General features: G+C 42.2%; 1 protein-coding gene across 1 annotated transcript in view; it reads left to right on the forward strand.

Annotated features, from left to right (window-relative positions):
* The window catches only part of adcy1a (adenylate cyclase 1a), a 56,033-nt gene extending 38,591 nt beyond the window's left edge, over window positions 1-17,442 (forward strand). The window contains exons 12-20 of the mRNA XM_080472635.1: window positions 807-896; window positions 1,914-2,191; window positions 3,738-3,864; window positions 5,338-5,454; window positions 10,439-10,585; window positions 11,284-11,382; window positions 13,030-13,144; window positions 15,275-15,399; window positions 16,585-17,442. Coding sequence (XP_080328761.1) covers window positions 807-896; window positions 1,914-2,191; window positions 3,738-3,864; window positions 5,338-5,454; window positions 10,439-10,585; window positions 11,284-11,382; window positions 13,030-13,144; window positions 15,275-15,399; window positions 16,585-16,929 — 1,443 coding nt within the window. The 3' untranslated portion in view covers window positions 16,930-17,442. The remainder of the gene's footprint in view (window positions 1-806; window positions 897-1,913; window positions 2,192-3,737; window positions 3,865-5,337; window positions 5,455-10,438; window positions 10,586-11,283; window positions 11,383-13,029; window positions 13,145-15,274; window positions 15,400-16,584) is intronic.
* Window positions 17,443-26,225: the final 8,783 nt, after the last annotated feature.

The raw sequence follows: 26,225 nt of genomic DNA on the forward strand, positions 1-26,225 counted from the left end.
CATGTGATGTTGTGTGCACATTATCTGTTATTAAACTAGAAGACCTGGATATGCCCAAACACTCTTGTTTCAGCACGAGGGAACGTTTTCCTTTGCAATCACTTACAGGTAAAACCATTTAGCGCCGCTCTGTAGTCGTTTGGTGTCTCTTTGTGGTTATTTTGTGTCTGTGTGAATACTGTAAGTCTCCTTGCAGCAGTTTCATGTCTCCTCAGAAGTACTTTGAGCTGCTCTTCGGCTGTTTCGCTTCTATTTTTTACTCACTTCTTTTCACGTTGTGATTTTTTTTTAACATATATATATCTGCTGCTGCATGTCCCATAGAAAATACTCTTGATAGCCTCTTCAAACACATGACCCTGATTTTTTTTTGCACAACGCTTCTTAGAAAGTGTGCCTTCGTGCTCATTTGGTTATTTTTAACCTTGTTTATCCGGCTCTAAAAGCCCCCTTTTGAAGAGCTTTGTAGCCGTTCAGCAGCGTTTGCCGATCACTTCCCCTGTGAAAACAAAGCTGCAGATGCTGCCTCCTGCAGGTCTGCGTTCTTGGGTCTTCTCGTCGGAGCGACGAGCCACATTTTGTACGGAGCGGCGTCACGTGTTTAACCTCTGCGTGACACGAGAGTCTCGCGCTACATTGAACTGTCATCGTATCCGTGAAACGACTCCTCTGATGGACTCGCGCCACCAAAAAAACGCTCTGTTTTCATTTCCACTCCTGGCTAATGTGTCCAAGATGCTATTAAGGTAGATAAACAGGCGCTTCATTTACTGACTACCCCCCCCCCCCCCCCCCTCTGGTTTTAGTGCCAACCAGGCTGCCTCACCATCCAGATCCGAACGGTGCTGTGCATCTTCCTCGCTCTGCTCACCTACTCGGTCACCCAGGCCTGTGTGGTGAGTGTTCTGTATCGTCGGTGTATTTATGGAACTTCTCGGGTATTTTGACCCGGCAATGTGCTACAACTGCATACCTAATAAGAAAAGATTGATTCATAATTAGGGATGCACCGATACCGATACCGATACCGGCTATCGGGTCCGATACTGCAGGGAGTAATCCTAATCCCCCGATAGAACCCAGCGAGTATTACATGGCGTCATGCGTCAGGAGTTTGGAGATTCTTTGATAATAATGAGAATTGAGAGTAAAATATGTTTTGCCAAAATATCAAGAGGAGGAGGAAGAGAGTTTGAACAACAGAAGCAATTTAATCAAAACGATGTCACACATTAGTTTAACTGCTCAGCACGTAACTTTAACCATGCTACATGCTAAAGAGTTCCAGGGCTCATATACCAGCTATGCTACATGCTACACGCTACATATGATTAAAATGTGACTGATAGTAATGTAGACTAATGTACCTAAAATATTACTATATTTGATAAGATCCAATAAATATGTAAATAATAGCCAAAACTCAGTTGTTCAACATGTTAATATTATTATTATTATTATTATTATTATTATTATTATTATTATTATTATTATTATTATTATTATTATTATTATTATTTACATGGGTATTTATGCCAGTTTAAGATCATTTCAGTCCCACAAAGCCAAGATGCCTGAACTGTTTACTAAAATTGGTTGCTCTATTGGGCGACAAGAGCAACAAATACAACTGGAGCTACAAATGCTGGATACAATTTTTGGGGGAAATTGTAAAAGATGTCTTCCACAATAGCAGAACATTTTATGTGCTTGTGAGATTTTAAATTCAAAATATATTTCAAGTTTTTACTTTGTACCAGAGGATGTTTTAGAATTGTAGTAAATGTCTCAATAAGACAGTATTCTTTAGCATTTATTGCCAATTGATCAAAACCATCACCGGTGATACCGCGATCACATTTCCCACACTTCACTTAATAATCTACACAAACCTGAACGAGCCGCTCCTCCAGGTGGGCTGTGTTCCTTGGAGCAAGGTCTGGTGGAACTCTAACCGCTCCCTGGACGACGACATCCCCGCCGAGGCCTTCGGCTTCGAACCCGCCAACGACACGGTGGTGGACCGGGTCTGCCCCAACATGGCGTACGCCCTGCTGTCCTGCGTGGCCGGAACCCTCACCGTGGCGCCCTACCTCCGGGTGTCCTCGCTGCCCAAGATCCTCCTGCTCCTCCTGCTGTCCGTCACCTACACCGTCGTCATGGAGACCAGCGGCTACCGCCAGGCCGTGGGGTGGGTCTGATCTGTGTGGGATCTGAACCTCGTTATTCTTCTTCTCACGACGCTTCACAGCAGATAAATGCTATTTTTGTTTCCTGCTTTACTTTGGAGCCACTTTGCAAATTAACAAAATCCTAAGAAAATGCAAGTCAAGAAATAAAATGTAAAGGTTAAAAAAAAAAAAAGGGCAATTGATTCTTATAATAAAAGACGGATATTAATTTTCAAAAAATAAACGATTTAGCTGTGTCTGGACTGTGAGGATATTTCCCGGGGTTTAGCTCTAAAGAGGTGGTTTGTAATCAACCACAGTAATAAAATAGTTCCATCCCACCTTCTTGTCAAAGCCAGGGATGCACCGATACCCAAATACCCAAATCCGATACTGGATGGAATAATCGCAGCCTCGACGCAGAGGATGTGCAGAGGCGGCAACGCGTAGCTTTCAAATATCTATTGACTATGGGGCTGAATTAGACGTAATGGTGTTTAATAGGTTCTCGGTATCGGTACAAAAACCAACCAGTGGATCAGAGAGCAAACCAAAGTGAACGACATCAAACAACAGGCTGTTTAATGACGATGGATGATCGGCAAGTAGTTCAAAGTTTGTACTCGTACTTGTGAAAGTCTTTTAAAAAAAAAAAAATGGTATCATTGTATCCCTACTTACAAACAAAGATTAGAGTTAAAACTGTGAAAGCTCAACACTGCCACCCTGCAGCGCTGCATTATGGAATAATAGTGCAATATGTAATAATAATATGTAATAATGTAAAGAAAATTCAACTTGTTAATAGTTATTACAAAACATGGGTTAAATGATTAAATGCACAATCTGGTTTCATTTCTTCAAGAAAATAGAAATGCTGCTTGACTTATAACTTTAAAAATCTACCAATCACAAAGGAAGCTGATTTAAAGAGTTAAACCTGATTTAGAGCTTTTCATTCTGCCATTGCTCGGTTGGTAGGACATGAGCATAGTAATATTTTTTTCTCATTATTAAACGTAGAACCATTTATATGGATAAAGGGCAAAATGTATTATATAATGCACCATATATATATATATATATATATATATATATATATATATATATATATATATAACTTTTGCAATATGTAAAAAGTTTTTACAAAATGCTGAAAAGTTTGTTTGAAAATGCATTTTTTATTACAAAATGTGGCATTATTACATAATGAGTTGAACATTTATTACATTATTACATAGTTCACCATTATTACACAATGAGTTGAACATTTATTACATTATTACATACTTCACCATTATTACATAATGCGGTGCTACAGACCAACTGTATAACAGAATCAAGACTTAATTTTCCAAAATGCAACTTTAAGTAACATTTCCAGTCCACGATTGTGGCCTCAGCACATTTACATTTGCTCCGTAGCAATAATGTTATATTACTATTTACTCTCTTGTGTTTATGATGACGTGAGTGTATTGAGTTATGATGATGGATACGTGTGTGTGTGTATGTGTGTGTGTGTGTGTGTGTGTGTGTGTGTGTGTGTGTGTTTGCTCCCTGCAGGGGCGGCTTCCTCCACGCGCAGGGTTACGATCCCGTTCTGGCTGTTCTGCTGTTTTCCGGAGCTTTGGCTCTCCACTCGCGACAACTGGACCTCAAACTGCGTCTCGACTATCTCTGGGCGACTCAGGTACGTTTTCCACCGTCCTCCTACTGCTCTCACATAAAGTAAAATAAGATCTGTGTCTTCATTTAGAGGTTTTCAAAAGCAAAGAGTCTTCAGGTTTGATCGGCTTCGCTTCAAAGTGTCTAAGAACTTTAAATAGCTTCACGTGAACTGTGGAGTATTTTTAGAATGCAGAATGAGACAAACCTGCATCAAATGGAAAAAAAAAACAACCCAAACGTGACTCTAAAAAAAGCAACTTGAAACCATGAATAATCGACACAAAACATTAAAATCAAATGCGATAAACAAAATAAGGCACAAAGTCACTGTAATGAGGCGAAGACCTTTCAAAATGTAATGCAAACATGATGCTTGACAGTTATGATACAGTCCCAAGACAACCAACAATAAAGATTAAACTATTAAAACGGGACATAAAAGAACCAGAAGGAGATGTAAAATTGCCAAAAGTTGCCACAAATTCACAAAAATATGGAATAAAAGTGAATCAGTCCAGAAAAATAAACAGCCAAATAAGCAAAGGGATAAAATAAAATGCAAAAATTGCAAATATGAGACATTAAACAGCCAAATCCATTGAAACAAATAATGAGAATGTGACACAAAAACCATATGAAATCAATATTAAATGCTTATCAAACACAAAACACAAATGCAGCATCAAGACAAAAGAAATAACATAATGACTAAAAACAGAAAACCTCCGACACAGACAAGTTTCAAATGCAAACTTCCTCATTGGGACAAACAGAAACTTCACCTCGAGACAAATAAAGGAAAATCTACCGCAAAGTAAACTAAATTAAATGTAAAAAATAATCATTATTAGATTCTTCACAACCACAAGTTACAAACTCAAAAAGGACCAAAGATAAATGCTAAAATAATCAAAATGAGACAATAAAAAACAGCAAAAAATGTCAAAAAAAGGAAGGAATTTCAATTCCAAAGTCATTAATATGAATAGGAAGTAACCGCAGATGACAGAATGATTGAAAATCAACACAAAGTAGAATAAAATAGAATTAAATAGAGACGTTTAACAATCACATGTGATGTTCTGATTAATTGGTTTTCTGACAAAGTTCTATTTTTGCTTCAATCCACTGCAGTAATCTGTTTTTATTTCATATATTAATAAACTCCAGCAAGGATCTTAGACGAGCGCGGCCTTGATGTTCCTGCTTTTATCTGCAGCTTTAAAAAAAAAGAAGAAAAAAGATCCAGAGTTAACATGACGACGTTTGATCAGTGGAGTTTTGAGTAGGAATGTGTTGCTCCAGTGGATATTTCTGTCTCCAGCTGACATGCAGAGTCTTGAGTTTAGTCTCGGGGGATCAGGTTTCTATTTTTGGAAACAACCTCTGACTGTTTGTGCTGTTTGCAAATCATTATCACCCTCTAGTGATAAGGACGAGCAATTACAGCCTCCGTCACCTGGGCCTGCTGATAGAACCCAGTTTGTGTGTGCAGGCGGAGGAGGAGAGGGACGACATGGAGAAGGTGAAGCTGGACAACAAGAGGATCCTGTTCAACCTGCTGCCGGCTCACGTGGCCCAGCACTTCCTCATGTCCAACCCCAGGAACATGGTGAGCCACCGTGGACTCGCCCCGGCCGCGTCGATGCTTCCGTCTACACAGAAAAACCCTGCGGGGCGGCGGAGTTCAAAGTGGGCGGAGTTAATGGAGAAGAGTGTGTCTGTGATGTGAGGATGAAAAGATGAAACCAGGAATCATTTTATTAATGTGGAGAAGAAAAGATCCGTTTGGTTTGAACAAAGAAAGAAATGAATGCATGAGATCATTTAATAGCATCGACCAGACACATCAAACCTCACTCTTTCTCTTAATCTCTCTCTCACTCTGTCTGTCTCTCTCACTCACTCACTCACTCACTCACTCACTCACTCACTCACTCACTCACTCACTCACTCACTCACTCACTTAATCTCTCTCTCACTCTTTCTCTTTCACTCACTCACTCACTCACTCACTCACTCACTCACTCACTCACTCACTCACTCACTCACTCACTCACTCACTCACTCACTCACTCACTCACTCTTTCTTTCACTCACTCTTTCTCTTAATCTCTCTCTCACTCTGTCTCTTTCACTCATTCTCTCGCTCACTCACTCACTCACTCACTTGTTCACTCTTTATCTCTCTCTCTTTCACTCACTCACTCTCTCGATCTCTCAAGCTCACTCACTCAGTTACTCGCTGACTAACTTTCTCTCTTTCACTCACTCACTCACTCACTCACTCACTCACTCTCTCACTCGGCCCCCTGGTGTCATTTGAAAGTGGACGACCGTCTGATTAAATCCGGCTGATTAAAGCCGTTTTCGTGCCCAAAGACGAGAACCTCCCATTGCTGCACAAACACCCCAGCTGTTGAGGACAATGGCCTCGTTTCCTCGACCGTGTGTTGTGGTGTTAAAGTGGAAGTGTGAGCTGACAGGCGTGTGATCAGTGAATCAGTGTCCACTGGTTGATGAACCCCCCCCCCCCCCCCCCCCCCCCCGCCGCCCCCCCGCCGCCGCTGATTTCTCTTCCTCCCTTTCTCAGCTGCCGGTGATGAAAACATAACCCCTCCTGAGGACACAACCCGTTTGGAAACAACACTGAAGTTTTATTGCAATGAATTCTCATAGTTCTCATAGTTCTCATAGTGGGAAAGACAGAAAAGGTGGAACAACGTGCCGACAGACAGAGTTACAGCTTATACGTTTCTATTTCAAATTTGCGTTATATACTAAAACCGTAGTTTCGCCTTAATGAAACTAAAAACAGTTGCAACCATTTAAAAGGTTTCACTTTTAACTCATTGAGCATCTTTTTTTATTTACTGTTTGTTAATTTATTTCAATAATTCAAATGCGGACATTGAATGAGTCCGTCTACATAAATTAAAGGTCCCATGTTCACGTTCTAGTGGTTTTCCAGCAGTAATATTTGTCCCCAGAGGCTGTATGAGGCTCCAGGAGAGAAGAAAGACCATCATCTTCCTCACTTGATCAACTTTTTAGCGAATGTGTGCTCATAGAGGCGATTCAGAGGTTTTCCCTTCATGATGTCATGCAGAGAAATAGCCACTCCGTCTGGTAGTGGATACTCACTTCAACCCTCCCACAGGTGGATTGAAAACATTCAAAGATTACTGCTATACTGAATGGATTTAGTATAATATGAAAAACCGTAACAGTTACAGTTAGCATTAGCTAGCGTTAGCTGTTTGGTAGTAACTAACATCACGTACGACCAAACTAAGTAACTTATTCATAACGACAATATTTTTATCCTACTGTCTTCAGGAGCCTCAGATCCTGTTTCTAACTGGTTGATCCACAGCGTTTTTCTGAGCCACGGCGATTAATCCACCGCAAACATTAGCACATGGTACCAAAAAAGAGTCTTCTGTAGGGTTGCCAGATCTGACTCACTGTTTTTAGCACAAACGCAACTTAAAGCCCAGCCGAAGTAACTAAAATCCAACCCAAATTTCAACATTATGTAGGAAGTGAAATAAAGAACACGTCATAATCGCATAATTGCACTAAATGAACAAAGAAAAAGAAATAAACACAAACAGGCTCCATAAGAAGACCAGTTCGGCAGAAACCTGCCCAATCTGGCAACCCTGGTCTCTGGAGTAGGAGTGGACAGACACAGAAGCAGAAAGAGCCTGTTCTCAGTAGAGCCACTAGAGGGACTTTTAGACTGAAATTCAGGACCAAGGCTGGATTTGGGGAAACACACTCTGAACACAATGTTGTTTGGCCTCTGATGTTGATGGGAAATTGTTGGAGAACTCCATAATATGGAACGTTTAAACTAGATTTTCCTTGATGTATTACGATGTGATTCGGTTTTTAGCTGTCAAGCCACAGAGTTGAACCGTCTGATTTTATTTTGGTAAAGCAGAGAATCGCTCATTCACATTATGATGTAAACTAACATGGATTGTGGGAGGAAACTTGATTACAAGTAAAAGTAAAAGATGTGTAAATAATCCGTCTATCCGCTCCATCCTCCTCCTTCAAACACACTTTATTGCTTTTTTATGCATCTTCTTCCTGTTATACCCCATATAGCCACTAGAGGTCACAATATATGTTTAAACAGCAGGATAAATGTTGATTTATAAGTTGTTTTTGTTTGTTTTCCAGCACAGTTTTTGATATTTTTCGAATGTTATTTTTTTCCCCACATGACTTCATTTCAAGGTTAATACAGAAAAAAAAAAAATTTCTTTCCATTAAACATCTTTAAAATAAAACACATGTCACACTTTACTGTGATATACAAAACAATGTGATTCACTTATTAACAGCAGGAACACTAACCCACATAGCAGCACAAGACCAAAACAAACTTCAAGCAGAGTTAGATAACAAGAAAGACAAACATATTGTAAAAACAATCAATAGATATGTGAAATAGAGAAAAAAAAACATTTATGATTTTATTTGTTTTAAATGTTAAACCAGCAGCTTGAAACTGTCCTGTAAGAAGGTTTAATTCAAACAATTTGCAAATTTTGAAAGTATGAAGTCGATTATGAATGTGGAGCTCATAACGCGACACGGAGGATCAATATGAAACAAGTTTTAACTGTTTCGCTGTGAGAGATGAGTGAGGAAAATAGAAAGCACGCCAACTTCTTCCTAGCAAATTTAACATATGAAACACGGTGTTTATTGTTAGTGTGAATTTACGCAAACATGCTGAAGACTGTCAGCAGATTATATTTTCATATTTATTTTGTTTGGAATTTCAGCAAATTTCTAAGAGATTTTATTAAAGGAAAATGTTTAAGTGATACCGGTCTTGCTATTTGGTGTATTTAAGTATACTTTTATTTAGCTTTAATTTGTTTTATTAAATTCTTTTATTATTTCTATTTATTATTCATCAATTTTATTTATCATTTATTATTTATTATTATTTTATTATATTATTTACTTGAAATTTTTTTATTTTAAATGTTCTTATTTATTTAACAACAACTATTATTATTTCTGCTAAAGGACACAACGACTTGTGGGCATGGTGAGACGGAAATCAAACCTGCAACCTTTGCAGTCAAAAGTGCAAAGAAGTATATTTATAACACAGCGTCGCATATATCTGATACGTATCTGATTTATTTCCACATATGAACGAGACCTGTATCCGATCTCAAAATATCCGAACGCATTTGCGTGTGTTTCCTGCTATTATTGTCCAAAAACACGTCCGACCTGTGTCACGAAAAATCAGAATTGGGTCACTTTGACTGTTGAACTGGCCTGCAGTCCACAGCCGGTAGGAAACATTTCATGCATCGAGACAAACAACAACAAAAAAAGATTAAAAAAAAAAAAGGCCCAAGTCGGTTTAACAGTGAAAATCCTGCATCAGATAAGAACAAGACATTGTTGCTCTTCACAAAACTCCAAGAACTGGTCTCCTCACTCCTCAAGCAGCTCCTGGAATTTGTAAATATTAATAAAAGATTTAAAAAAAAAAACACGGGGTTTGTCCTCCAACAATCAGCGGGGCCACATATCAGGCGGCGCAGGGATCGTCTGAGGCTAAGGCGAGCGCACACCGGGGGCAGGAAGTCAGGAAGTATGTTTCAGGCACATTGGTGACCCCCCACGGAGCTACAGTGTAAAGAAAGGCTTCCTCTCTTTCCTCTGGGCCAAAGTTCACTCCTGCACTGTATTCATAACAGCGCAGTGGGGCTCTGCTGCCTGGAATTCGCTGGAAGTTTGACTGATAAAACAATTTTCGGGTCGTCGGCTCTTACCTGCACGCCTCCTCCTCCGGGCTTATGTAACCGGAATACACCGGCGATATTTAGTTCATCGCTCTCCGAACTACTTACACTTATTTGTCTTTGTCCAGCTCTAGTTGATATTTTAATTTAGCCAATTTAAAAAATAAATAAATAGAAAATCTCCCTATTTGTTTATGGCATTGAGTTTAATTTAACGTGGATTTCTTTGGCTCATTTGTTCGCTCAACAATTAAAATGTGTGTTTTTGTAAGTTTTCTTTAGATACAAGCGGAGCCCTCATAAAAGAGATAAAGTACTGTAAGGAAAATGCAAAACTCTTCTTCAGACAGGCCTCAGAGCCACTGAAAACACTGCTTTTTGAAAATGGCTCCCAAGGTGGAACTTTTCGAAAATGCTCTGACTCCATCTCCATGGAAACGGGGGGGAAAACAAATCAACTTTTCTGAAAACTACCCTGGCTCTGTGTCCACAGTGGACAGGCCACCGCCGTGGCTCCCTGAGCATGACCCTTGACCCCCAGCAGCTCCTCGCAGCGTCGCAATGTGGCCGCCCAACGATGGGTTAATTCAGTAAAAAAGGAAATTTCCTCAAAGGGATTAAGAAAGTATGATTAGCGTAATTTCCAGACTACAAGCTGCTACTTTTTTCAAAATATTTTTTCCATATCCTTCTGCAGATGGACACATTTCAGTGACGAAAGGTTAAAAGCCAAACCAGTTTTCTTGGTACTTCAGTCAGTTGCAGTTGTGGGTTTTCGGCCTCACGGTGTTTGTCCTCCCCTTCCAGGACCTGTACTACCAGTCCTACGCTCAGGTCGGCGTGCTGTTCGCCTCCATTGCCAACTTCAACGACTTCTACATTGAGCTGGACGGAAACAACATGGGAGTCGAGTGTCTGCGGCTGCTCAATGAGATCATCGCCGACTTTGATGAGGTGAGGACAGCGAGTCGATCCCGACATAGATCCCCCACTTTTACAGATTTTTCACGTCGTGTCTACATTTGGCTTTGGGAGACGACTGTGTCCTCCATATTGTCCTGAGAAGAGAAGATGACTGTGGGGCTGTGACTTCAGGTTTAAAGAACAATTAATACTGTGTTTATTGATGGTACACAATAACAAAGACTGGGGTTGGGATTGTCTTCCAAAATATGGAATTACCGTAATTTCCAGACTATACGCCTCTACTTTTTTCACACACTTTGAACCCAGCGGCTTGAACAATGACTCTGCTAATCTATGATTTTTTTACGGGTTTAATGAGCTTCAAGTCACAGATACACAGGTGATGCGTTCAGGTGCATCACGTAACTCTGAACTTACTTTTTTTCTCTTTAAGTGTGGTGGGTGCGGCTTATATTTCGGTATCAATTGCCCGGAAATTATGGTATTTACAGATTACTTTTTGCCTGCTTCAATCTCTAATCAGCATAATTTACTCAAATGCTGAAATCGTGGCGTTGAATCAACTTTTGGATTTGTTTCCCAGCGTAGCCTGTTAACATATACGAGCTTAACCAGACGGTTTACTTCAACATGATTTGAGTTTTGTATTAGTTGTGATGTTTTCCTCCTGTTTTCAATCCGCCTGTCTTTTCTGATGGTTTTGTTTTTGTTTCTTTTCCGTCCAGCTGATGGATAAAGAGTGCTACAGGGACATTGAGAAAATCAAAACCATTGGCAGTACATACATGGCTGCAGTAGGGCTGGTTCCTACAACGGCTTCCAAGGTAAAAATGGGTTTTTATTTAGACCCGGAATGAGTCACTGTGCGTGCGCCCAGCATATTGAAACAGTTGTGTGTGTGTGTGTGTGTGTGTGTGTGTGTGTGTGTGCGTGTGTGTGTGAGAGCACATGAAGAATTCAAAAATTGAACACTCGATCCACATTCGTGTGGCGTCAAAATAATCAGAACAATTTCCCAGAGGGGGAAAAATTCACATGAGTGAGAAAAGTAACTGACTTCACTGGATTTACTTTAGATTTATTGTGCCAATTCATTATAATGTGCATGAGCTTCCTGCCATCGTTTTATCTAAGATAGTCAACTTTTGTAATTTGCCAGTACTTTGCCAACTTTTGCCTCCGTGTAAATTACTGCAATAATTTGCCTTTCGTGTAAAATAACTGTAGTTGGAGGAGTAAGGCTGCATTATTACGATATAGTATTATATTGTGGAGGTGCTATATTATTATAGCACTTGTGGTATATATTACGAGGACTGATTGTCAACTGTGTCACACTGTACATGTGGATTTTACTGGCTTATTTGTGACTTTTACTTCTCTTTGCCGTCACCCTAAACTCTCAGGTGTTTCTTGGTTTTTTTTTTTTGTCTCAATCTTCTCTGTCAAAGCTCTTTTGTAAAAGGCAGATTTCTAGAAGTGCTCCATAAATAAAGTTGTTGAGGACGAAGATGAATAGAGCAACACATCGCACTCGGCAGGAGGCGATGCCTGCCAGTTCAAACCGAGGGAAAAATTACCGCATGCGGTGAGGCACAAGTCTCTGCTGTTGCAGGAGAGAAAAAAAATCCCACTTAGGGAAGTGAAGACAGAGACGTTTACAGGTCCTTGTGTGTGTACACAAGCAAAACATATCACACACACAGTTTGATACACACACTCTTATACTTTATACTGCTTTGACAGAGCGCATGTCAAAGGATTCATGTTAATGTGTTCAAACTGTTTCTTTTCCAGTCATGTTACTCCTGTAATTATACCTGAGGCCCCGCGTTTACACGACAGCGTGTTCAAGTGGAAGTTTTCACTGTGTAAATGTCGGGAAATCGCAACTTTTCTGAAACGCTCCTGCTGCGCTGCCGTTCCGCTCACGCTCAAACAGCACCTACTAGTGGTCCTGTATGAAAACTACATCATTTTTATGCGTTTCTGCGTTTTTTTGTTGAAACAGGCGTTTGTTTTCAAAATCATTTCTGTGTAAATGTATAAATCACATGAATGCAAAGACTTTAGGAAGTCAGTTTAATTCTGCGTCGTTTTTAGCACTTCTACCGTTTCCATGGAGACGGACATCGTTTTCAGAACGTGAAACATTTTTTGAAACGAAAATACTCGAAAAAGGTGCGTTATTTTTTTCATGTAAACACAATAATCCATTTATTTAACTCAGTGTATGAATCAGCTCAAACCACCTTCACCTTCATATTTATATGACGAGTCGAGGTCCAGTCCTGTTCCCAGAGGGACTCCCGTCCTCCCGTCCTCCTGTCCTCCCGTCCTCCCGTCCTCCCGCCTGCATACTTTAGGTGTTGGATTGTTGGATCCACAAGTGGATGCGACCGGTGGTCCCTCAAGCGGAGCTGTGCACTAATGTGCTGCATCTTGTTTGTTTGTTTTTTTCTGCTTCGTAGGCGAAGAAATCCATCGCCACTCATTTATGCACAGTGTCTGATTTTGCCATCGAGATGTTTGACGTCCTGGACGCCATCAACTACCAGTCCTACAATGACTTTGTCCTCAGAGTAGGTGAGCAAACGCACACACACACACACACACACACACACACACACACACACACACACACACACACACACACACACACACACACACACACACACACACACACACACACACACACACACACTCACACAGGCACTCAGCTGGCCTATATAAACACTCCTGACCTATTGCACTGGACACTGCGGACACTCAGCGGACCCTCACTGCCGGTAAGTTTGGTGGGAAATGCATCAGAGAGAGAGCGCTCCCCTGCAGGAAGCTCGTCACGGTGAGACCTGAAGTTCTGGTCTTCCATTGTGTTGAGTATCCTGTGGGGAGCCTGCGACAGGAGCCCTTGTTTAATCCCACTGTAGCCTGGAGTACACAGTGCCATCCTGTCTGCTGGTGTGTGTGTGTGTGTGTGTGTGTGTGTGTGTGTGTGTGTGTGTGTGTGTGTGTGTGTGTGTGTGTGTGTGTGTGTGTGTGTGTGTGTGTGTGTGTGTGTGTTTGGCTGAACTTTGCAAAATGCCACTTTTTGCAGTTTCCGAAATAGTGGATTTCCAGAAAGTGAAGAAAGACCTGCTCCAGATTTCTTCCAGAATCCTGCAGAGCCGCATGTAAACACGAGACCTCAGACCAAACTGGGTCCACGTGAAATGCAAAAACTTTAATCCCTTTAAAATAAAAAAATATATATAAATATAAAGCTATTCTTTTCAAGATCAGGGTCATGTTAGAAGTGTGTTATGTAGTAAGTTTAGAAGATGTACATAATCCAAATGACAAGTATAAAAGTTGTTAAACAAACCAAACAGCTCAGCCGTCAGACCTGCAATAGACCTGTACGATGAAGCAGCGAATCACTCCGATGCCAATCGAGTGAAAAGGGAGAAATATGTCAACAATACAGTAACAGCAAGTAGCAGTAGAATTTAAAAACGCTATTCTTGCCATTTATATCTCCAAATTTTGGAAGACCAAAGAATGTTTGCCCTCATTGTCGCTCCACTTATTTTGGATGGACAAAAGAACGAACGTAAAAACGAACAAACTAAAGATAACATGCTTGTTAAGTTCAGCTGAAGTTACACCAGTCAGTGGGAGGAAGATGCTCTATAATCTGGATGTTAGCAGGGGAAGATTCTCTATAATCTGGATGTTAGTGGAGGGGGGTGCTCTATAATCTGGATTTCAGTGGAGGAAGATGCTCTATAATCTGGATGTTAGTAGAGGAGGATGCTCTATAATGTGGACTTTAGCTGAGGAAGATGCTCTATAATCTGGATGTTATTGGGGGGTGCTCTATAATCTGGATTTCGGTGGAGGGCGGTCCTCTATAATCTGGATTTTGGTGAATGGAGATGCTCTATAATCTGGATGTTAGTGGGGGGGTGCTCTATAATCTGGACATTAGTGGAGGAAGATGCTCTATAATCTGGATGTTAGAGGAGGAAGATGCTCTATAATCTGGATGTTAGTGGGGGAAGATGCTCTATAATCTGGATGTTGTAGGAGGAGGGTGCTCTATAATCTGGACATTAGTGGAGGAAGATGCTCTATAATCTGGATGTTAGAGGAGGAAGATGGAGGAAGATGCTCTATAATCTGGATGTTAGAGGAGGAAGATGCTCTATAATCTGGATGTTAGAGGAGGAAGATGGAGGAAGATGCTCTATAATCTGGATGTTAGAGGAGGAGGATGCTCTATAATCTGGATGTTAGGGGGAGATGCTCTATAATCTGGATGTTAGAGGAGGAAGATGGAGGAAGATGCTCTATAATCTGGATGTTAGGGGAAGGTGGAGGAAGATGCTCTATAATCTGGATGTTGGTGGAGGAAGATGGAGGAAGATGCTCTATAATCTGGATGTTAGAGGAGGAAGATGGAGGAAGATGCTCTATAATCTGGATGTTAGAGGAGGAAGATGGAGGAAGATGCTCTATAAGTGGAATACTGTATAAAGAAATGACCAAAAGGCAGACAGCACCATCGAGAAGCTAACCTTTCGTCAGTGTTGCTAATGCTAATCCCAGAGTGAATGCAGACTACTGTTACTTTAACATATTTGTTTTGTACATGTGTGTACAGGAAGTAGTGTTTGTTGAACTATAGCCACGAGGCTCACCACGCATTACAACACATTTGCTGTCTTCCAGGTATTAACGTCGGGCCGGTGGTGGCCGGAGTCATCGGGGCCAGGAGGCCTCAGTATGACATCTGGGGGAACACGGTGAACGTGGCCAGCAGGATGGACAGCACCGGAGTTCAGGGGAAGATCCAGGTACTCTCAGTCCACTCTGGTTCCCTTTGTCTGGTTACTTCACCTGCAGCAGGATCGTCCACAGTCCACCAGGACAGTAACAGAAAGATAAAGACACATCCACTGGATTTAAGGACCTTAGCTGCTGCATTCTGATGCATTGTGGAGTACTAAATACTACATTGTGACATGTGGTAAACTGTAGGATAGATTGACATTGAACAAACCAAACACCCAATATGTTATGGAAGAACTGAACCAATATAAAGATGTATACAATATATATACATATATACACGTGTATATGATATATACATAGATGTATACAAAATAAATACTAAATGAAATTTGACTTCAGGGGCCACAGTCAGTCCAGTTTCATCTTGAGTGGCTCTGCTGGTATAATATTGTTCTAATAACCTTTAAATGAACACTTGAAAGTTTTGCTTCGTCGTTGTCACCGTGTACGTGATGAAACAATTAGTACTGAAAAATGACGACAAGTTCTACATAAAGTAAATTTTCATTCTGGTGCAAAATACAGTGAAATGTTTAAAAAAAATAAAATTAATTTTGGTTTTTTGGGGGGGTTTGTGTTTTGTTTTGTTTTGTTTTGTTTGTTTTGTTTGTTTGTTTGTTTGTTTGTTTGTTTGTTTGTTTGTTTTGTTTTGTTTTGTTTTGTTTGTTTTCCTTTTCTTGCTTATTTACTCTTCAATCTTCTCACTTCTTTTTGTTACTAATCTTGTCTGGTTGTGCTTGTTTTCTTTTTGTTAGTTTGTTGTTGTTTTTGTTTTTCTTATCTTTTAAAAAGAAGGAGACATTATTGTCTGTTTTGGTATTGCCAGCCCCTAAACCAGATTAGACACTCTAGTCGGTTGTCACACATAAGACATATTTTTGACAACATTTGAAAATTGTTGAAATAAATTAAAACTGCATACTCCAAAAAAAAAAAGAAAGAATTCCTATAAATCCTATAAACCACCTTGTTTGGTGGTTTTGTCGGCCGGATTGGCGCCTGATGGCCGGTTTTGGCCCACGGGCCTTATGTTGGTCTCCCCTGGAGTTGTAAAGTGAAACCTCGGAGGAGTCACAGCCATGAGGCTCGCTGTCTAAACCTGGATGTAGATTCGTGCGAACACACGGTTGTGTCATCAGGTTGGCGTGCGCTTGACGTGTCTTCATCAAATGTGCTTCTCCCTCCAGGTGACGGAGGACGTCCACCGCCTCATCACCGACTACTACGACTTCGTGTGCCGCGGCCAGGTCAGCGTGAAGGGCAAAGGTCAGATGCTGACGTATTTCCTGGAGCGACGCAGGCGGGGCAGCAGCCGGCCGCCTCAAACCGCCCAGCAGCCGCCGCTGGCTAACTCCGAGCGCCGCGCCAGCGGCTTCGCGCAGGGCAGCGTGTGCACCCGGCTAAGCCCCGCCCCCACGGTCACCACCTACGCCTCGGCCGCCGCCCGCACCCCGAGTCCGAGCGCGGCCAAGCCGAGCACGTCCGCCAGCACCACCAGGTACCTGCCTTCTGTTCCCGTCGCGATGGTGTGACCGAGGAGGACGAGAACGGGGGGTGGAGGTGAAGGAGAAGGCTTCTTGAGAGAGGGAAACTTCTCCTCCGCTCTTCTCGCTCTCCATGGACGGCGGCGGCGGGGGCTCCGACGGAGGACGGCTTCGGTCGGAGTCTCCGCCCACACTCGTCTGCGCCGTCTGCCGGGCGGACGCCAGGACGCTTAAAGCCACGTTGCTCAAAGGCCAAGGACGTGTCCAGGATCTCAGAGCCGACAACCAAAACTGAACCGACCGGCGCAGTGTAGCACGGAAAGTCACAGATCTTCAGCCGACCCGTTTCTCTCAGTGTCAAACCAAATCAGTGCTTTTTGCCTCGAGCGGCCGACTCCTCGCCACCAGTCCTTCTACCCACTTCTTTCTTTTCCAGTTGCCTTTTTTTTTTTGGGATCTTTTATTGATTTATTGGACGCCGATCCAAAACACCTTAATCCCAGGGGCGTCGACGTCCGCGTGCTTTTAAAAAAGTGGACGAAGCCAAATGTAGAATTGTTGAAAAAAAAAAAAAAAAGATGGTTTTGCCAAAATAGGAGAAGGGGGGCGGGGCGTTGCCTTCAATCATTTTTCCGGGCGGGGTCGTGTCGTAAACCCACCCCCCCCCCCCCCCCCCCCCCCCCCCCCCCCCCCTTCCTCCGCCGCTCGGGACTTTTAAGTGCATGATGCCGCTGCTGCATTTCGGTCACGTTCGCCGTCTTGTTTTGTTTTTTTTTTTCTTTTCCCCTTCGAATGCTCGACGTCCAGATTCTTCCTCGTCAAACGTAGCAATAAAGGCCGTCCGTCTCCTCTCCTCCTGCATGCCGCAGCCGGCTGGATCTACTTTGACCTGATTAGTGTTTCGTAGCCAATAGAGTTTGCGTAGCTCGCCGCACCAGTCCGTATCCGTGGAGTTTGAAGCATGACGTAGAAAAAAAAAAAAAAAAAAAAAAAAACTATTTTCGTGCGGGTGTGATTTCCCTCTCTTCCACACACTTTTTGAATTATATTTAAAAAAAAAAAAAAAAAAAAAACTTTTTCTCTGCGTGCTTGTTTTTGAAGAGATATTTTCTATTGTTGAGGATATTCAGTTTTACTATTTTTATGAACTTTAAAAAAAAAAAAAAAAAAAAAAGAAGAAGCTGCTTTTGGGAGAGGAAAGACGAGTCCTGCCCGCGAGGAGACGCCCGAGACCCTCGACGGTAAAGCATGCTACGTGGCGGTACGGCTAACGGCGGCCATTAACTCTCCTCTAATCCGTCCCAGCATGCACCTGCCTCTTACGTGCATGCGTTGACGCGTCGCTGAGCAGTTTTCAGTGTAAGTCCTCATGCATGCGCTCACGGTGGCGGTCCTCTCTGAATGTATGGTGCTTTTTTTGACCCGTGTCTTCTTCTTCTTCTTCTTCTTCTTCTTCTTCTTCTTCTTCTTTTTGAGGACGATCTTTTCAGGATAGTTCGACGTCAGGTCGGGCGGGTGGGGGAGGGGATTTTTTTTGGGTTGAGTGAGGAGGCGGAGCTCCTCCTCCTCTTCCTCCATCTTCCTCTTCCTCCCCCGCTCCTTGCTGTAGTCCACAGGTAGCCCTTTTTAGTTTTTTTTTTTTTTTTTTCAAATGTGCCAACCTATTTTCATAAACATATCAAACTTTTTTGCGTCGAGCACAGACGAATGCGAGGCTACGGTTTTTGTCGTGGACTTTTCCTTTCGGTCGGACGTCTGTATTTTTACCGTCTGTGCTGTTTTGTAACTCAAAACGATGGCAAGTGTTGATTTTTTTTACGGGAGGTTTATTTGGACGACCCGACTGAAATTAAAGTTCTATATTATGTTTAACATATATTTTCCAATCAATATAGTAGCTCGAATGCTGACCTTTGAGTCTCTTGGAGGTTTAAAATGAGGATTTTTTATACACTTGCTTTAACCAGTTGATAGAAAGTCGATGGAAACGAGTTGTGTACAATATTTTTCCTGTAAATTGGATATTTTCATACTGTATGATACGGGTTACAATTGTTATATGTAGGTATTAATAGCTATTATTGTACATTGTAGAGTCTTTTTCAGAGATATATTAAGAATGATCCGATATTTGTCGAGTTCTTTTGTCGAAGATGTATTTATTGAGACGTTTTATGTGAATGTACATTTTGTTAAAGACAAATATTTTCTACTAAGTGTTTGCACTGCGATGATATTGACGTACTATGACAAAAATAAAGCCAGCGGGTGGGGGGGGGGGGGGGGGGGGGGGGGGGTATCCTAGAGTACCATCGCTCCTCCTGTACTACTTTACACACACAAACACACACAGTTCATCAAACTTAACGTTGCATAACGGAGCAGAAAAACAGAGCGGCTGATGTAAGACGCCGGAGCAACACTGGGGTCAAGGCCGGCGGAGCGCCGGCCTCCCGCTGACGATACAAACATGTCTGCTACTGTATAAAACATGACGGCACAGTTTGTGTTGTGAGCAGATAAAGTCAGACCAGATAAACCGCAAAAACAAAACAACCACCACTTCTGCTCGTGAAAATGACACAGGATCTGAAACACAAACAAAACAAGGAAAACACATTCTTGCGGATACAACAAGAGATTTCTAGTAAGAGGTCGCCTCCGTCTCCCGAGACGCACTAATGTAACCCTGATCCCCACCCCCACCCCCAGCCAACGGGTGTCAAGGCAACCCTGTGTTACCTGAAAAACAAAACAGAACTATACATGTGCGTTTCCAGGCAGTGAGAAGTGGCGTCTGTTCAAATAAAACAACAACAAAATATAACGTGAAAAACATTTCTTTGTCTCGTTTTTCCTGAATCAACAACTTTTAAAGTAGAACTACACTCGGTAGAGCACAACTTTCGCCAACAAACAACGTTTGTTTGAAGAGGTAGCATTGCTGGCATGTTAGCCATTAGCTCGTGTCAATGCTAACTAGGTCGATCATGGAGCTACATCGCTGTGTGAAACGTGACCCGTCGCTATGGAAACGGCTCAGAAACCAGGTTACAGAGAGACTGCAAGGCTGTCTGGGAGACGGATCAGTGATATTATGAATCAAACATTTCAAAGGAAATTTACTGTGATGAGATGAAAGGAGATGAATGGGACATTTTTTTTTGCAGTTTTTGGGGATTTATTCGGAAACAAAAATCCCAAAAATCGAATTGATTGGCCCTTGAATGATGACAAATCATCCCTGAAGATTTTATGCAGTTCAGGTGAGTAGTTTTTGGGAAAGGTTGGTAAAATACATACATACAAACCGATTAAATACATAATAAAGACAGAAACATAACTTTCTTTGGTGAAGGTAACAAAGTGATGCTGTGACTCGCATGTTGACCATCTTTCCTACATCATATGCAGTTTAAATGTTTTAATACAGTTAATAGTTACTTCGTGATAATTATTTGAGTTATTATACTATTATACTTTTTGATGTATTTTTGAATGAGAATATCATTTTAGGCATTGTATTATCGTTGTGTTGCTGTTACTGTGTGTGTGTGTGTGTGTGTGTGTGTGTGTGTGTGTGTGTGTGTGTGTGTGTGTGTGTGTGTGTGTGTGTGTGTGTGTGTGTGTGTGTGTGTGTGTGTGTGTGTGTGCACAAAAATCTGAATTTATGTATGTTTATGTATGTTTGTGGTCGTATGTATATATGTTCGATGTGTTTACACGCGTGCTTACAAATCTGTGTGTGTGTACATGTGCGGCTCTCTGTGAGCTTGTGTGGGTTTGTATATATTTACTGTACGTCTGCGTGCGGTGAGATGACGGATCGGACCACCAACCTTGGCATTAGACGACGACTCGCTGTACCGCATCTCTCTTTTTGTTTCATTTATATCCCACACCCGTCCCCCATAGTCCTAAATGATCCGCACCCAATGTTCTTGTGTGGTGTGGGATTATCCATCTGTGAAGACCACTTTTAATATTCCATCGCAGGAGGCGTGGGTCAATTAAACCGCTGACAGTACGCTCCATTCCTGGTGGATGTTGTTCCAATGTACACAAATCACATTACAAATGCTTTGGTTCCGTGAGACTCAATATTGACAATCGTCCCCCGCAGAAAGAAAAAGCAAACACATGAGCTGCCATGTTGTTTCTCTGCACCAAACATGTGTGTGTCACCCACCGGGCCCAAGGGCCAGAACCGGCCTGCCAGGGCATCTGATGCATCATGTGTGATGCAATTTTTAACCTCCGCCAACGAAAATTGGCCGAGAAGGTTATGTTTTTATCTGCATATATTTATTTATTGGTTTGTATGTATGTATGTATTTTACACACTTTTCGCAAAAACTACTAACTCGAATTGCAGGAATTTTTTAAGGGAGGATTCCTCATCATCCAAGGACCAATCGATTAGATTTTGGGACGTTAACGACTAATTGTGTCTGAATAAATTCCAAAATACTGTGAAAAAATGTCCCAATACAAAGTGGATGAGAGAGGCCCCTCATGGAGGAGATCAGCGTCTGTTGCCATGGAGACGCTTCCTGCTCGGTGTTTCATAGAGTGATGTAGCTCACTGACAGGCTAGCTTGCATAGATATGAGGCAACGGATATCACGCTAGAAATGATAACTTGGTTCCACAAAGAAATGTGGCGTTGGCGAAGGTCTGCGCTCTACCGTGTGTAGCTCTAGTTCATAGAAGTGCCTGCCATTCCATTTTCATCCACAAGGGAAGTCGTACCACAGCAAAGAACATTTTCATGTGAAAACAGAAAACCTTTGGTTGCGCTTTGGGTCTCCGTTTACACCACAACGGTGCTCAGAGTCACCGAAAACACAACTTTTTGAAAACGGCTCTCAAGGTGGAACTTTGTGAAAAATGCTCCTTGTCCATGGAAACGGAAGACATTTAAAACACTGCTCAGTCAATATGTAAGTGGAGGAAAACACAAGTCTCAATGGAAAAGAGGGGAAAATGCAACATTTTGAATCCATCCTGATTTTGTCTCCATGGAAATGGGTGGAAGATGCAACTTTTTGAAAATGCCGCAACTCCATCCTTGGGTGAACGAGGTACAAAAAACGCAATTTTTAGAAAATGCTTCAATTCCATCGCCTTCTAAACGGAGGGACAACGCAACTTTTTAAAAACGCTCCAATTTCATCTCCGTGTAAACGGAGGAAAACACAACTTTTTGAAAACTGGCCGACTGCATCTCCATGAAAAATAAGGAAATTACAACTTTTTGAACCTGCTCTATCTCCGTCTAAACGGGGGAAAACACAACTTTTTGAAAACGCTTCCATTCCATCTCCGTGGGAAGGAGGAAAACGCAACTTTTCCAAAACACTTCCACCGTGTCTCCATGGAAACGGGGGGGGGGGGGTGGAAATGTGACTTTTTGTACGTATGTTCACACGACAACGTTTTCATGTGTAAACGTAAAAATGTTGGTGTATTTTGTTTGTCCGTTTACACGACAGCGGTGGGCGGAGCCACTTCACATGTAACCTTTGGGTAACGCCGAGACGTAACTATTATATTAAAAAGCAGAAACAGGATGTGACTGGACCTTGAAAAGGGAAACAATCCAGGCCGTGTATAAACATGAACAGAGAGAAAGATACGGGGAAATAAACCGGTGAAGGCCGACGGATCAAACACAAATTATGTCGAGGAGAATCGCCGACTGCTCCAATACAGAAGTGTAAGAAATGTAAATTCACATGGAGTCGTTTTTTTTTTTTTTTTATCACATCGACATCCCATTCACTCCTGACATGTGTTTTTAATAAAAAAATGCCAGTTTAGAAAATAAACTTTTAAAAGGCGATGCTTGTCGTAACGCAGCGGTGAAAACTTCCTCACATATCACCGGCAAAGTGAGCGTGAGTTTGTGAAAACATTCAAAATGCTGCAGAATTCTTCTCTCTTAAGACTTCAGCAAACATCAGCCTGAGAAGAAGTTGTGGATGATTTGATTTCAGGATGTGTTGTTTACATTTGGTCATTGGAAAAAAAAAAAAAAAAAAAAAACTTCACATTTTCCTAATTTACTTCCGTCCATGAAGCAAGTGTGTGTCGTTCCTATCTGCAGGTTATTATGCAAACATTTTGCAAACTCTGCTGGAGTTTCTTTGGATTCATCTCGTCAAACGTTTGGATTTGTTTTTGGGTTTTTTTTTGCCAAGTTTGGATCCGTCAGTGGATGTTGTGATTTGTTCCATACTTTTCTAATCTCGCACTGGATCGGCGGCGGAGACGCTTTTCAAATGAACGCGTTGCCGGCGTGAAGCTGCGGCTCCTGGGTTCGGCCTGTCGGCGTGTGCCGACAAGCAGCTCGGGGTTGAGGGGTTAAAACCGGCAGCGGGGTGAGGTTGCACCTTGTGCTCGCTCGCTCTCTCTCTCTCTCTCTCTCTCTCTCTCTCTCTCTCTCTCTCTCTCTCTCTCTCGGTGGGATTCGTGTCTTCGCCCGGCGGTGGGGGTCGGAGGAGGAAGGAGAAAGCCAAACAAAACACGATCATTGTGCGAGTCTGGATGTGGAGCCGAGTCCCGTCGCAGGAAGACGAGACCTGCAGACACTTATCAGTGATGTCTAAGTGTGTGTGTGTGTGTGTGTTTGCCTCTGGTGTGGAAAGGTGAGAGGTTGCCATGGCAACACAACAAAATCTTGCCCTGACACGAAACCATCGAGGTTGTGTTTTTCTGTGGGGTAAATGATAAACCACACACACACGCACGCACACACACACACACACACACACACACACACACACACACACACACACACACACACACACACACACACACACACACACACACACACACACGAAAACCCTCTTCTATTAGCTTTGTGATTCATGCTGATTGTGTGCAATCACCACAGAGGATGTCAATACTCCACTTGTTGATAAGTGAGAAATTTACAACCGTGTGTGTGTGTGTGTGTGTGTGTGTGTGTGTGTGTGTGTGTGTGTGTGTGTTTACCACCTGCTGGACAACTCCCGATATGATCAAACACGCCCGGCTCCGGAGTGCCAACGTAAACACTCACACACTCTGAGATAAGCGGCGGAAACGAGCCTTTTTCAGGGTTTTTACGGCCGCGGCGAAGTCCAGCGGTGCGTCAATCAGCAGCCTGAGTCAGAGCGAGCGAGGGGCAGCCGGGCAGGATGCTCCCAGGGGTTAACGATAGTTTTACTGCCTCTGCCCCTCCCTCCCCTCGCACTGCTTACCCAATGACCCCCGAGTGTCATAACATCTCTTACTGTAAACCCTGCTGGAATCTGGACCCTGGAGCATGAGAGGGAAATCACAACCCCGCTGACACACCGGGTCTGTTTAAAACTGCCGAGATGTTCTCTCTCGCTTGTATATACATATACGCAACCATGTTTATATACTCGGCTCATGAGTGGATTTCTTTACAACAGTGACGGCAAACATGTGACAACTCAAAGTCTGACGTGTGCCGCGAGTGGGGAGCAAAGTGGGCGCTTTACCGGCAATGAACTGATGAAATGACGTGAGGCCGTGTATCGGCAGCGGCGGTGTTACCGGAGAGTCATTTCTCCACCAGTAAAACAACAAGTTTAATTACGACTCATCAAGAAGGCAGAAAAAGGGAAAGAGTCCAAGTTTACGGCGATATTTTCAAAGTCAAACGATTCAAGTTGACTTCCCAAAGACGTTTTTCATTTCAGGAAGGTTTCGGCAACATTGTGAAAACAATGTCAACTTCCATGAACACAGCAGAAACACTGAAAACTATGTAGTTTCTATGTTGGGCCACTAGTGGGTGCTGTTTTTGTAATGAAACCACACACACATGCACAGAGAAAAATAAGCTATGAACATCAACAACAGGAGAACACGGACATTCTAGTAGACAGACGACCAAGTTGGATTGTTATTAGGATGACTGTCAAAATAAAAGTACCAAGTCCCAGGATAATACGAACTGAGAGTCATGACACGACGGAGGAAACATTGTTGTCCATCTACTGAGCATGTGCAGGAGAATTACTGAGTATGGCTGTGGTGCAGAAGCACAATAAGCGTCCCGGTCGTCTACACAGCGACGAAGTGTTTTCAAATAGTTGAGTTTCCCCCGTTAACACGATGAAGGAGTCAGAGTATTGTATAAAAGTTCCACCTTGGGAGCTGCTTTCAAAGACCTTCCAGTGCCTCCGAGCGCCGTTGTCCTGTAAACACACCCTGATACTTTACACACTCTAAAACTATATGTCGCCAACGAGGTTGGCCGAGAAGGTTATGTTTTCGTCTGCGTGTATTTATGTATGTATGTATGTATGTATGTATGTATGTATGTATGTATGTATGTATGTATGTATGTATGTATGTATGTATGTATGTATGTATGTATGTATGTATGTATGTGGGCGGAGGCTGCTGTCTGGTCTACATTCAGGTGATGGTGTTAACACCGTCTCGTTATTCTCCCTGCAGTCTTTGCGGTCGGTGAGTGTATCTTTCATTACTGTTAGAATAATTACACTTCCTGTCATATCCTTTATTTGCGAGAATATTTCTAACAATCAAAACAAAGACAGTGTGTTCCACCTCTGTAGCAGGAGCTTTTCATAACAGTAATATTATAGAGGAACTGACAAACATTGAAAGTTGGTGTCGTCATGGCAACAGAGGCAGAAACGCTTTTTTGCACATTTTCTGACAATCTTCCGGAAAAAAAAACCAAACAAAAAAAACTATAAATTCAGTAGTAAGAGGGTGAAACCCTCATTGTGACGAGTTAAATTAGGTTTCTAACTGTATTTTTAATTTTCCCTTAATTTAATAAGATTTTTCATGTTTTTCTTCAGGTGCTTTGATTTCTTCGCTCAATCCAAAGAAATGATCTCCGTGATGGACTGTTGACCTGTCCAGCATGCAGTTTGTCTTGAAGCCCATACTCCGCTGGGATTGGCTGCCCCCCCCCCCCCGAGACCCTGATTACATTAGTGGGTAAAGATGTCCAGGCTTGATTATAAGGCAGTGAGAACATGTAACTTCCCTTTTTGCTTTTCTAAACTTCTACACGCAACGAGCCAATATTGTTGCACAGGTGAGCAAGAAAGTTCACCAACTGTTGAGCAGACTTCTTTTAATATTGGGAACCTGGGAATTTGAATTCTGTGTGCCTGTCTCTTTAAGAGGCAAAAGATTATTATTCTGCTCATTTAATTTTAATCTTAATAGTCAGTTTGGGGATTTTGGCTGCGTAACTTGTCTCGCACCGTTGGGAGAACGTACACAAAAAGAAACATCAAAACTTGTGCAAAATTTGGGACGAGTGAGCTCCGACTTTTGTT

Source organism: Lipophrys pholis (genome assembly GCF_963383615.2).
Source record: "Lipophrys pholis genome assembly, chromosome: 10".
Taxonomy (NCBI): domain Eukaryota; kingdom Metazoa; phylum Chordata; class Actinopteri; order Blenniiformes; family Blenniidae; genus Lipophrys; species Lipophrys pholis.